This window comes from Gorilla gorilla, chromosome 14 (assembly GCF_029281585.2).
Source record: "Gorilla gorilla gorilla isolate KB3781 chromosome 14, NHGRI_mGorGor1-v2.1_pri, whole genome shotgun sequence".
Taxonomy (NCBI): domain Eukaryota; kingdom Metazoa; phylum Chordata; class Mammalia; order Primates; family Hominidae; genus Gorilla; species Gorilla gorilla.
Genome location: NC_073238.2, coordinates 123,749,055 through 123,764,763, shown reverse-complemented (window position 1 = coordinate 123,764,763; position 15,709 = coordinate 123,749,055). Strand labels below are relative to the sequence as shown.

The 15,709-nt window shown below is 33.9% G+C and overlaps 1 protein-coding gene across 1 annotated transcript in view; it reads right to left on the bottom strand.

The window, feature by feature from the left end:
- MYO16 (myosin XVI) overlaps nt 1-15,709 on the bottom strand; it is a 583,910-nt gene that overhangs the window by 180,140 nt on the left and 388,061 nt on the right. Inside the window, exon 23 of the mRNA XM_019039479.4 lies at nt 9,221-9,421. Within this exon, the coding sequence (XP_018895024.4) occupies nt 9,221-9,421 (201 nt within the window). The remainder of the gene's footprint in view (nt 1-9,220; nt 9,422-15,709) is intronic.

Sequence of the window (15,709 nt, the reverse complement as noted above, 5' to 3'; positions counted from 1 at the left end):
ATTGATGAGTTCAAAATGTTACGAAGTACTGTTGTACTCCTGCACTGAAGACCTTCAGCCATTGTTGGGGAAATAGATGACTCACATACTTGAAAAAATGAGTAAAAATAATTGTACCTGCATTTATTGCTTGTCCTGTACTTAAGCTTCAGGACAAATTTATGAGGTTCATAATTATATTTTCTTTAATGATAAATATCATGGTGTGGCAACTGAGGGTCCTTATCCTCCTCAAAGGCACAGAGTAATGGAGCTGGAAATCAAACCCTGGCCAGCTGGGCCCCAGGCAGGTATCCTGCCCTTTCCACCCTCCTTCCACTATGCCACATGAATTCTATGAGTACAGACAATAAACACATTAGGAATGTCACCCCACGACGTGGTGAAGAGAGAAAAGCACAGTGAACTTGGGGAAAATAAGACACAGTGTTGTCACTGCTAGCCTGTAGTGGCTTGCATAGTGTACCCTAAAATTCACGTCCACCCAGATCAACAGAATATGACCTTATTTGGCAACAGGGTCTTTGTAGATGAAATTAGCTAAATTAAGATGCGGTCCGGCTGGATTAAATCTTTGTGAGAAGAGGAGAGAACACACAGAGGGACAGGGCCATGTGATGGAGGCACAGATTGGGGTGATAGGTTTGCAAGCCAGGAACTGGGGTCTGTAAGGCAGGAATGCCAATGGCTGGCTACCACCACAAGCTGGGAGAGAGGCTTGGAACAGCCTCTCCCTCAGAGTCTCCAGAAGTAACCAACCCTGCCAACACTTGACTTTGAACTTCTATCCTCCAGCACTGTGAAAAAATAAATCTCTGTTGTGTTAAGCCACCCAGTGTACGGTACTTGGTTTTGGCAGGCCTAGGAAATTAACATGCAGCTGTACAATCTTTGATGAATCACTGAACTTCACCAAGGCTTATTTACCTGGAAAACGGAAATAGTAATATTTACATCCAAGAATGTGGTGACAATGTCACAGAAGTACTTTGTAAACTGGAAAATGTCATGCAAGCTTCAGGAATTATTACTGAGTAGGGCAAAATGAGATCAAGGAAATTTAGATCAGGCCAAGAACTTGATCTGAGGGAAGATGGATAAGATTTGGAAAGACAAAGAAAAGGGATGTTCCAGGTAAGGAAAACTGCGTGCGAAAACCTGAGACAGAGAAGTGTAGGAATCACTTAAAAACGAATCAAATGTGGCAAGGAAATTCTACAATGTTATCTGATAAAACTACTACTCTTATCATCTGTCAAGATGAACCAATAAATACTTTATGGTTTCCTAGGATGGCTGCAACAAATAACTAGTTAGGTGGCTCAAAACAAGAGAAAAGTGTTCCTTCTCACCACTGGAGGCCAGCACTCTGGAATCTGGCCCACCCACACCACCAGAGGCTCAACGGGTGGATCCTTCCTGCCTCTTCCAACTTCTGGGAGTTCCAGGTGTTCCTTGGCTCCTGGCTGCTTCAATACCTCCCCCCGTGGTCACATGGCCTCCTTCTTTTCTCTCAAATCTCTCTCTGCCTAACTTTTAGAGTAGGTTTTGGACGTAGAGACCACCCAGATAAGCCAGAATCATCTCCTCATCTCAAGATCTGTAACTTAATTATATAAATGAAGACCCTTTTTCCAAATAAGAACATATTCACAGTCTCCATGAATAGGGGCCTGGAAATATTTTCGGAGGGCTCCCGTTCAGCCCATTATAATGCATAAGCATTTGTGGGGAGAAGGAGCTGAAACAGGGATGCATCATCTTAGGGGTAAGAACAACATCACCAACTTGTTGCCTATAAACCGTTCAGGCCAATCACAATGGGATGCTTATCTGACATCCAAAGAGATTCACTTCATGCTAATATAAATTTTCATAAAAAACAACTTTCAGACAAAGATCCTATGAGCAGACAACAAACAAGGCTCATATAGGTAGGTGTCATATATTGTATAACTATTACTTTTGACCTACATTTTCATTAATGCAATTTTTATTACTTAATGTTGTTTTACTATCTCCTAATCTATTTGCTCATCTCACATCAAAATTTAGGAACTTAAAAATACTATTACTGGAGTTAGTTTAGAATCATCTTAATGGAAATTTAACTTTCCTCAGAGTCAATGTCTTTCACCAAACCATAATTCTTTCTTCTTTCAAGATTCTTAATTTTAATAGCCAATAAAATTAGACACATTGTGAATTTAATGCTTATCCATCATGTAAATCATCAGACTTTTAAGAGCAGCCCCTATAAGTGATAATCCCATATATGATTTAATATTTGCTAAAACAAATATCTAGCCAAAAAACCCTACAAGCCTTCTTTAATTCAGATTCATGCTCATTAATGAGACTGTGTTAATATTTCATGTACAGCCTCTTCCCATTTACTTTAAAATATTTCTGTAATGGTGATTGGAAAATATATCGTGCTCCTATGAGTAATGAAAAATTCAAATGTGTTTAGAAAAGATCTTCAGCTATAATTTAAATAATGTTGCTTAAACATTTCTAAAAGCACCTCAGAGCCTCTGTTCCAAACAAGACTCTGAAGCGTGGCCGGTCTTCCTGGTCAGAGCTTTCAGGATAGGTGAGTCCCTCCAGGTGGGGCTGGATGCCAATATCATCCAGGAGTAATAATTATCCTTCCTATGAAATGTAATGAATTTCCAGTAAAAAGACCAGGTAATCCCATCGTGGAGGAGCAAGTGGTGATGAAGGAGATACGTTCTACCCCATCAGTCTGGCCAAAACAGTGGCAATAAAGCCAAGAACCCCACGGCCATTGAGCTCTCGCTTGGGGCCAACTTTACTATCAGAGAGCTATTTAGCAATGTTCCTCCTATTGTCCAAACTAGACCTTGCATGTTGATTTCAAATCAGTTAACTTTTTCTACGTGTCTTGATTATAAAATTCAGAATGTGTTGCTGCTTTTTTTGAAACTGCAATAGCTCAAAATTTATGTGTATGTGTCTACATTTGATTATTCAAATGGCATATGGCTTGACATATTGCCACAAATTACATATAATCTATACTGAACATGTGAATGAGTCCTCAGGGAGTCTTTTGGCTAAGACTCATTAGTACATCTCAGTACAATAAAAGATTTTTATAAAACCACAAAACTGACTCCCATGAGAAAAATCTTGCTTAAAAAATAAAGGTGATTTAACAGGAACATTCATGTTTCCACAGGGGGTTAGGCTGTGCACCAACTAATCGATTGGTTTTCTCTGTTTTGCTTCATTTCTATCAGAATTCAGCAAAATAATTACATTGACTTAAACTTAGTTGATTTCCCAAAAATTTTCTAAAAATATTTGAAATTAAAAATGGAAATTTTAAGTGAATGTACAACAATTTTTTAAACTGAACATAAAATGATTTAAAAACTATTATTCCAAAGCACATTTCCACTGACTTTAATGCAATTAGCATTTATTGAACATCTAGTGCATCTCCAATACACAGTACAAACAGACTCAGAAGGCACATCAAGTACATATCCGCTTACAGTCACTTCCATAAAACCTTAGGAAAAGTAATTTCCTGAAATCACCATACCTCATTGTAAATTGTAAAATACTCCCTATGAATTCAACAAATATTAACTGTGAAGAAAATATAGCCTGAAAAATTGAAATACAAGTCTAAGACTGCTGTTTTCCTAAAGAACTTGTCATAGTGAAATCTCTCAAATTCAAAGAACATGAATTATATTTAATTATATTTAAAATGTATATATTTTTATAGTTTATGTATATAAATTTATATTTAAATAAATATATGAGAATTTGTATATAAATATAAATATATACATACACATTGTATATATAATATTTCTATATATACATATAGAAATATATACATATAGAAATATATAGTACATATTTATATACATATATTCATATTTTGTATTTATATATTTTATATTTATATATGTATTGATTAAATATATAAGTATTTAATGAAATTTAATAAATTTTATATTTATTGAATATATAAATATCTAATAAATATATAAATATCTAAAAATGCAAATATAAAATATAAATATATGTATATAAATGTAGCATATGCATATAATATGTATATGAAAACATATATTTGTGTATATAAATATACACGTGTATATGTATATATACATATATATTTGTATATATACATATACACGTGTATATTTGTACATATAAATATATACATATATTTGTATACATAAATATATACACATATTTGTCTATATATACACGTGTATATTTGTATATACAAATATATATACGTGTATATTTGTCTATATAAATATACTCATATATCTGTATATATATTTGTCTATATAAATATATACATACATCTGTATATATATTTGTCTATATAAATATATACATACATCTGTATATATGTCTATATAAATATATACATACATCAGTATATATTTGTCTATATAAATATATACATACATCTGTATATATGTCTATATAAATATATACATACATCTGTATATATATTTGTCTATATAAATATATACATACATCTGTATATATATTTGTCTATATAAATATATACATACATCTGTATATATATTTGTCTATATAAATATATACATACATCTGTATATATATTTGTCTATATAAATATATACATACATCTGTATATATATTTGTCTATATAAATATATACATACATCTGTATATATATTTGTCTATATAAATATATACATACATCTGTATATATATTTGTCTATATAAATATATACATACATCTGTATATATATTTGTCTATATAAATATATACATACATCTGTATATATATTTGTCTATATAAATATATACATACATCTGTATATATATTTGTCTATATATTTGTATATATAAATATACACATTTATATTTGTATATATAAATATACACATTTATATTTGTATATATAAATATATACATTTATATTTGTATATATAAATATATACATATATTTGTATATATAAATATATACATATATTTATATTGTATATATACAATTATAAATATATGCATATATTTATATTGTATATATACAATATAAATATATACATATATTTATATTTGTATATATAATATATAAATATATACATAAATTTATATTTGTATATATAATATATAAACATAAATTTATATATTGTTATATGTATATACAATATATAAACAAATTTACAAGTGTATATATAATATATAAATATAAACATATACTTACATGTGTATATTAATATATAAATATATACACATATTTACATCTGTATATATAATATATAAATATATACATATATTTACATGTGTATATAATATATAAATGTATACATATACTTACATGTGTATATATAATAAATAAATATATACATATGTTTATATATTGAGTATAATATATAAATATATACATATGTTTATATATTGAGTATAATATATAAATATATACATATGTTTATATATTGAGTATAATATATAAATATATACATATGTTTATATATTGAGTATAATATATAAATATATACATATGTTTATATATTGAGTATAATATATAAATATATACGTATGTTTATATATTGAGTATAATATATAAATATATACATATGTTTACATAGTGTATATATAATATATATACATGTTTATATGCGTATATATAATATATAAATATATACATATGTTTATATGCATATATATAATATATCAATATATACATGTTTATATGCGTATATATAATATATAAATATATACATATGTTTATATGCGTATATATAATATATATACATGTTTATATGCGTATATATAATATATAAATATATATATGTTTATATGCGTATATTTAATATATAAATATATAAATGTTTATATGCGTATATATAATATATAAAATATGTACATATGTTTATGTGTATATATAATAAATATATACATGTTTATGTGTATATATAATATATACATGTTTATGTGTGTATATAATATATAAATATATACATATGTTTATGTGTATATATAATATATAAATATATACATATGTTTATGTGTATATATAATATATAAATATATACATATGTTTATATGTGTATATACAATATATAAATATAATATACAAATATATACATATGTTTATGTGTATATATAACATAAATATATACATGTTTATATGTTATACATAACATATAAATATATGTTTATGTTATACATAACATATAAATATATGTTTATATGTTATACATAACATATAAATATATGTTTATATGTTATACATAACATATAAATATATGTTTATATGTTATACATAACATATAAATATATGTTTATATGTTATATATAACATATAAACATATGTTTATATGTTATATATAACATATAAATATATACATACGTTTATATTGTCTATATAACATATATACATACGTTTATATTGTCTATATAACATATACACATACGTTTATATTGTCTATATAACATATACACATACGTTTATATTGTCTATATAACATATACACATACGTTTATATTGTCTATATAACATATACACATACGTTTATATTGTCTATATAACATATACACATACGTTTATATTGTCTATATAACATATACACATACGTTTATATTGTCTATATAACATATACATACGTTTACATTGTCTATATAACATATACATACGTTTATATTGTATATATAATATATATACATACGTTTATATTGTATATATAACATATATACATACGTTTATATTGTATATATAACATATATACATATGTTTATATTTGTATATATTATATATACAAATATACATATGTTTATATTTGTATATATAATATATACATATATACATGTATATTTGTATATATAATATATACATATATACATGTATATTTGTATATATAATATATACATATATATTTGTATATATAATATACAAATATATACATATATTTGTATATTATATATACAAATATATACATATATTTATATATATAATATACAAATATATACATATATTTATATTTGTATATATAAATATGTTTTATATGTATATAGTATACATATATATACATATACATTTTATATACATATAAATCCTCCATGGATTTCCTTCTGACGTGCCACTCACCACCCCAGCCTTCTGAGTCCTTGCCACTCTAACGCCTCTCAAAGCTCCTCTTTAGCCTAACTACCATATCACCCAGGTACATTTTGTATTGACCCCTTTTCTTAATTTCTCTTGGTTTCTATGATACCAATATCTCCTGTATTAGGCCCTCTGCTTTTTTGTTTTTATTGCTTCATCTTCCTACTTTGTCTAAAAATACTTCGTGAGTTAACAGTGTTAAGAGGACAAAGCCCTTGGTTGTACATGCATATTTACTCATGATTTGGCCCCACCCAATCTTTTTAGACATGTCACCTACCGCCCTTTCTACCCTGCACTGAACTTCTGACACAACTTCCCAAATACTAGGTAGGTGCTGTGTTGGAATGGCATCGCCCATCCATCCTAGTTGCTGCCTGTACCACCGAGGCTGAAAAGGAGAAGCCTGCCTTCCACATAGCCTTGCACTGGGATCCAGTTGCTCTTTAGCTTCCACCAGTCTGTTGTGATGGCACAAGACTCAGAAGTAGATGCAGTGAAAACCACACTGCTGCTGCTTCTGCTGTGTTAGCTGGTGAGCCTCCGTGAAGATGATTTTCCCTTGCAGTGGGAATCTCCAGGTCTAGTCCCTCACTCCTTTGATGTTGAGTGCTAGGGTTTGCACACGCTACTTGTGCAGGTGGGAGCAGTAGCAATAGCTGTAGCAGCAGCTTCTTAATTTGGCTAGAGGCTTCCTGATCTAAGATAAGGCTGTAACTGTCTTAGTAACTCTTTTCTGTGGTGTGCTTTTTAATGTCATTCCTGAAAGTTCAATTTAGAGTCTCCCAATGATTATTTTCTCAAACTATATTATTTCCTACTTAAATAGGTAGAATGGATTCTCTCCTATACAACTGAACCCTGAATCAAAATTCTACGTCTTTACAAGAATGTCCCCCCTCTGTTTTATAATTAGTGAGCTCTCAATCACCCTTGAAGGTCTGGGTTTGGAAAGCATCTACACATTTTTTAAGCCACGCATTGCTTCCTTCCCTATCGTAATATATACATTTGTTGATATTATTATATCAATGTAATACATTATTCATATTAATATTTGTTCATTTGCCTTTCCCTATTCGAAGCTGAGATATTTGAAGGCAAGGAATAGGCTTCGCTCATCTTTGATTCTCGAATGCTTCTTCTTTGTCATAAGGCAGAGTCTAGAAACACTGGTCGAAATGAACTGAAATACACTGTAAGACAGCGGTGAGAGATTTTACCCTCTAGCACGCCATCTGTACTAAGTGGGGTCAAAGGAGTTAAGAGTAGGAGACAGAGAGCTGTACATGCAAAAGTGGAAGACACTACAGCTGGGATTTGGACTGAGGATAAACGAACATGGATTTAATACTGAAAGTTGGATAAAATTTGATCTTGTTAAGAAGACAAGGAGGATATATCAAGCTTAATGTAATGGAGTTTAAGGGAGGCTGCAAATGCAGAAACACTGAGTGGATGAGAAAAATAACCTGAACAGAGATCTTGCACAGGGGAGTTCTGACAGGTAAGATATGGAAAAAAATTATGATCAGCTTGGAGAAACCTGATATTAGCCTGGACTAAGGAGAATGATCATTTTTATACAAGTAAGAGGAAATCCTTGAAGGTGTTGAAGTAAGAAGCATGTTTTACAAACCTGGTTAGAGAATTGGGAAAGATCTGAGAGAGTGGCTTTCTTTCTTCCTTAAGTTGACATGCTTTAATAAAAAATACTTTAATACTAAAAACTATATTCAAGGCAAGAAAACTCAGATGTCCAATGTTCATCTGTATTATGAATAATATTCCAAAGTGTATAGCAGAGCTCTTTGTATTAAACCCAGGGATCCTTTGCTCATATAAAGTTATAATTCTAGAAACATTATGAGAAGGCCCACACAGTGTGCGTCATCATTCTGAAGATGTTAATTCCTCATCAGGCTAAAAGAAAATCACTTAGAAAAGTACATGTTGTGGGTTGTTCATCCAGCTTCCATTTATCCAAATAACACACCTTAAAATATCAATAACTCTAGAGCTTGTCCCAAGGACCTTTGATCATTAGTGCACATGAAAAATTACGCAGTTCTGGCCACTTACCCTTCCTGCGTAGTGCATGATGGTGAAGGCTGTACCATGGTCTTTGAGGGCAACATTCCCATTCCCATCCTTCATGGGGGAGTACACCGCATTTGTGTTTGAGGATTCTAGGAGACTTTGTAGCTTTTTTGGAAAATTTGATTCCACTGACCAAATCATTTGACTTTCTTCATCCAATAAGGTGAGAAATCCAGATGGCTTCTGAGAGTTAAGAAGACATGGGGAGTTGTTTTGTCTATTACTTAGTTTGATATTTTTGTTATTATTCAAGCATGCTTGTTTATATTTTTGTTAGATTCATATAGACACTCAGAAAATGAATCAGTCTTTACCTTAATACATTTCTATTTCTGCCCCACCACCTAGCAGGGCTCTGATGTAAAGTAGGCCCCCAATAATATTTATCAAATTAATGAACAATAAGTAAAAAATGTATTGTAATGTCATTAAAATACTGTAGTTATTTAAAAAGTACATTTTCATATTAATAAGAAAAATAAAATTCAGACTACAGGAAAATTATCATTTTTCTTGACCTATAATCCATATAAAATATTCCATACCGATGATGAGACAAGAAACTTTTCAAAAAATAAAGCTCATCGTGATGTTAAGTCATAAAAATTATGGCAAAGCTGGTTGCAGTGGCTTAGGCCTATAATCCAAGCCCTTTGGGAGGCCAACGCAGCCAGGTCATTGAGCTCAGGAGTTTGAGACCAGCCTGGGTAACATGGTAAGACTTCATCTGTATTTAAAAATAATAATAATACAGAAATTAGCTGGGCATGGTGATGTGTGCCTGTAGCCCCAGTTTCTCAGGAGGCTGAGGTGAGAGGATCACTAGACCCCAAGAGGTGGAGGTTGCAGTGAGCCACGATCGTGCCACTGCACTCTATCCTGGACAACAGATGCAACCCTGCCTCAAAAAAAAAAAAAAAAAAAAAAACAGAGTATGTCCAAGATGGCCAAATAGGAACAGCTCTGGCCTGCAGCTCCCAACGTGATTGACGCAGAAGACAGGTGATTTCTGCATTTCCAACTGAGGTACCTGGTTCATCTCATTGGAACTGGTTGGACAGTGGGTGCAGCCCATGGAGGGCGAGCTGAAGCAGAGCGGGGCATCACATCACCCAGGAAGTGCAAGGGGTCGGGGGATTTCCCTTTCCTAGCCAAGGGAAGCCGTGACAGACTGTACCAGGAAAATCGGGGTACTCCCACCCAAATATTGTGCTTTTCCAACGGTCTTAGCAAATGGCACACCAGGAGATTATATCCCATGCTTGGCTCAACGGATCCAATGCCCACAGAGCCTTGCTCACTGCTAGTCCGAGATGGAACTGCAAGGCGGCAGAAACTTCTGCAGACTTAAACATCCCTGTCTGACAGCTCTGAAGAGAGCAGTGGTTCTCCCAGCACGTTGTCTGAGCTCTGAGAATGGACACGCCACTTCCTCAAGTGGGTCCCTGACCCCCATGTAGACTAACTTGGAGACACCTCCCAGTAGGGGCCGACTGACACCTCATACAGCTGGGTACCCCTCTGAGACAAAGCTTCCAGAGGAAGGATCAGGTAGCAATATTTGCTGTTCTGCAATATTTGCTGTTCTGCAGCCGCTGCTGGTGATACCCAGGCAAACAGGGTCTGGAGTGGACCTCCAACAAATTCCAACAGACCTGCAGCTGAGAGACCTGACTGTTAGAAGGAAAACTAACAAACAGAAAGTAACTGTATCAACATCAACAAAAAGGGCATCCACACCAAAACTCCATCTGTAGGTCACCATCATCAAAGACCAAAGGTAGATAAAACCACAAAGATGGGGAGAAACCAGAGCAGAAAAGCTGAAAATTCTAAAAACCAGAGCACCCCTTCTTCTCCAAAGGATCGCAGCTCCTCACCAGCAACAGAACAAAGCAGGATGGAGAATGACTTTGATGAGCTGAAAGAAGTAGGCTTCAGAAAGTTGGTATTAACAAACTTCTCCGGGCTAACAGAGGATGTTCAAACCCATTGCAAGGAAGCTAAAAACCTTGAAAAAAGATTAGACAAATGGCTAACTAGAATAACCAGTGTAGAGAAGTCCTTAAATGACCTGAAGGAGCTGAAAACCATGGCACGAAAACTACGTGACGCATGCACAAGCTTCAACAGCCGATTCAATCAACTAGAAGAAAGGGTGTCAGTGACTGAAGAACAAATTAAGAAAATGAAGTGAGAAGAGAAGTTTAGAGAAAAAAGAGTAAAAAGAAATGAACAAAGCCTCCAAGAAATATGGGACTATGTGACAAGACCAAATCTACATTTGATTGGTGTACCTGAAAGTGACAGGGAGAGGGGAACCAAGTTGGAAAACACTCTTCAGGATATCCAGGAGAACTTCCCCAACCAAGCAAGGCAGGCCAACATTCAAATTCAGGAAATACAGAGAACACCATAAAGATTCTCCTCAAGAAAAGCAACCCCAAGACACATAATTGTCAGATTCACCAAGATTGAAATGAAGGAAAAAATTCTAAGGGCAGCCAGAGAGAAAGGTCGGGTTACCCACAAACGGAAGCCCATCAGACTAACAGTGGATCTCTCGGCAGAAACTGTAAAAGCCAGAAGAGAGTGGGGGTCAATATTCAACATTCTTAAAGAAAAGAATTTTCAACCCAGAATTTCACATCCAGCCAAACTAAGCTTCATAAATGAATGAGAAATAAAATCCTTTATAGACAAGGAAATGCTGAGAGATTTTGTCACCACCAGGCCTGCCTTACAAGAGCTGAGGAAGGAAGCACTAAACATGGAAAGGAAGAACCAGTACCAGCCACTGCTAAAACATGCCAAATTGTAAAGACCACCAATGCTAGGAAGAAACTGCATCAACTAATGGGCAAAATAACCAGCTAACAGCATAATGACAGGATCAAATTCACACGACAATATTAACCTTAAATGTAAATGGGCTAAATGCCCCAATTAAAAGACACAGACTGGCAAACTGGATAAAGAGGCAAGACCCATCAGTGTGCTGTATTTAGGAGACCCATCTCACATGCAGAGACACATGTAGGCTCAAAATAAAGAGATGGAGGAAGATCTACCAAGCAAATGGAAAACAAAAAAAAAGCAGCGGTTGCAATCCTTGTCTCTCATAAAACAGACTTTAAACCAACAAAGATGAAAAGAGACAAAGAAGGCCATTACATAATGGTAAAGGGATCAATTCAACAAGAAGAGCTAACTATCCTAAATATATATGCACCCACTACAAGAGCACCTAGATTCATAAAGCAAGTCCTTAGAGACCTACAAAGAGACTTAGACTCCCACACAATAATAATCGGAGACTTTAACACCCCATTGTCAATATTAGATCAACAAGACAGAAAGTTAACAAGGATATCCAGGACTTGAACTCAGCTCTGCACCAAGCAGAACTAATAGACATCTACAGAACTCTCCACCCCAAATCAACAGAACACACATTCTTCTCAGAACCACATCACACTTATTCCAAAATTGACCACATAATTGGAAGTAAAGCACTCCTCAGCAAATGTAAAAGAACAGAAATCACAACAAACTGTCTCTCAGACCACAGTGCAATCAAATTAGAACTCAGGATTAAGAAACTCACTCAAAACCGCTCAACTACATGGAAACTGAACAACCTGCTCCTCAATGACTACTGGGTAAATCACGAAATGAAGGGAGAAATAAAGATGTTCTTTGAAACCAATGAGAACAAAGACACAATGTGCCAGAATCTCTGGGACATATTTAAATCAGTGTGTAGAGGGAAATTTACAGCAATAAATGCCCACAAGAGAAAGCAGGAAAGATCTAAAATTGACATCCTAACATCATAATGAAAAGAACTAGAGAAGCGAGAGCAAAGAAATTCAAAAGCTATCAGAAGGCAAGAAATAACTAAGATCAGAGCAGAAGTCAAGGAGATAGAAACACAAAAAACCCTTCAAAAAAATCAATGAATCCAGGAACTGGTTTTCTGAAAAGATCAACAAAATTGATAGACCACTAGCAAGACTAATAAAGAAGAAAAGAGAGAAGAATAGAATAGACACAATAAAAAATGATAAAGGGGATATCACCACTGATCCCACAGAAATACAATACCATCAGAGAATACTATAAACACCTCTATGCAAATAAACTAGAAAATCTAGAAGAAATGGATAAATTCCTGGACACATACACCCTCCCAAGACTAAACCAGGAAGAAGCTGAATCACTGAATAGACCAATAGCAGGCATTGAAATTGAGGCAACAATTAATAGCCTACAAACCAAAAAAGTCCAGGACCAGATGGATTCACAGCCAAATTCTACCAGAGGTACAGAGAGGAGCCGGTAACATTCCTTCTGAAACTATTCCAATCAATAGAAAAAGAGGGAATCCACCCTAACTCATTTGATGAGGCCAGCATCATCCTGATACCAAAGCCTGGCAAAGACACAACAAAAAAGGACAATTTTAGACCAATAGCCCTGATGAACATCGACGCGAAAATCCTCAATAAAATACTGGCAAACCAAATCCAGCAGCACATCAAAGAGCTTATCCACCATGATTAAATGGGCTTCATCCCTGGGATGCAAGGCTGGTTCAACATACACAAATCGATAAACATAATCCATCACATAAACAGAACCAAAGACAAAAACCACATGATTATCTCAATAGATGCAGAAAATGCCTTCAACAAAATTCAACAGCCCTTCATGCTAAAAACTCTCAATAAACTAGGTATTGATGGGGCGTATCTCAAAATAATGAGAGCTATTTATGACAAACCCAAAGCCAGTATCATACTGAATGGGCAATAACTGGAAGCATTCCCTTTGCAAACTGGCACAAGACAGGGATGCCCTCTGTCATCACTCCTATTCAACATATTGTTGGAAGTTCTGGCCAGGGCAATCAGGCAAGGGAAATAAATAAAGGATATTCAATTAGGAAAAGAGGAAGTCAAAGTGTCCCTGTTTGCAGATGACATGATTGTATATTTAGAAAACCCCATCATCTCAGCCAAAAATCTCCTTAAGCTGATAAGCAATTTCAGCAAAGCCTCAGGATACAAAATCAATGTGCAAAAATCACAAGCATTCTTATACACCAATAACAAACAAACAGAGAGCCAAATCATGAGTGAACTCCCATTCACAATTGCTACAAAGAGAATAAAATACCTAGGAATCCAACTTATAAGGGATGTGAAGGACCTCTTCAAGGAGAACTACAAACCACCACTCAATGAAATAAAAGAGGACACAAACAAATGGAAGAACATTCCATGCTCATGGATAGGAATAATCAATATCATGAAAATGGCCATACTGCCCAAGGTAATTTATAGATTAAATGCCATCCCCATCAAGCTACCAATGACTTTCTTCACAGAATTAGAAAAAACTACTTTAAAGTTCATATGGAACCAAAAAAGAGCCCGCATTGCCAAGACAACCCTAAGCAAAAAGAACAAAGCTGGAGGCATCATGCTACCTGACTTCAAACTATACTACAAGGCTACAGTAATCAAAACAGCATGGTACTGGTACCAAAACAGAGAGATAGACCAATGGAACAGAACAGAGGCTCAGAAATAACACCACACATTTACAACCATCTGATCTTTGACAAATGTGGCAAAAACAAGAAATGGGGAAAGGATTCCCTATTTAATAAATGGTGCTGGGAAAACTGGCTAGCCATATGTAGAAAGCTGAAACTGGATCCCTTCCTTACACCTTTTACAAAATTTAATTCAAGATGGATTAAAGACTTAAATGTTAGACCTAAAACCATAAAAACCCTAGAAGAAAACTTAGGCAATACCATTCAGGACATAGGCATGGGCAAAGACTTTATGAGTAAAACACCAAAAGCAATGGCAACAAAAGCCAAAATAGACAAATGGGTTCTAATTAAACTAAAGAGCTTCTGCACAGCTAAAGAAACTACCGTCAGAGTGAACAGATAACCTACAGAATGGGAGAAAATTTTTGCAATCTACCCATCTGACAAAGGGCTAATATCCAGAATCTACAAAGAACTTAAACAAATTTACAAGAAAAAATCAAACAACCCCATCAAAAAGTGGACAAAGGATATGAACAGACACTTTTCAAAAGAAGATATTTATGCAGCCAACAGACACATGAAAAAATGCTCATCACCACTGGTCATCAGAGAAATGCAAATCAAAACCACAATGAGATACCATCTCACACCAGTTAGAATGGCAATCATTAAAAAGTCAGGAAACAACAGGTGCTGGAGAGGATGTGGAGAAACAGGAATGCTTTTACACTGTTGGTGGGACTGTAAACTAGTTCAACCATTGTGGAAGACAGTGTGGTGATTCCTCAAAGATCTAGAACTAGAAATACCATTTGAACCAGCGATCCCATTACTGGGTATATACCCAAAGGATTATAAATCATGCTGCTATAAAGACACATGCACACATATGTTTATTG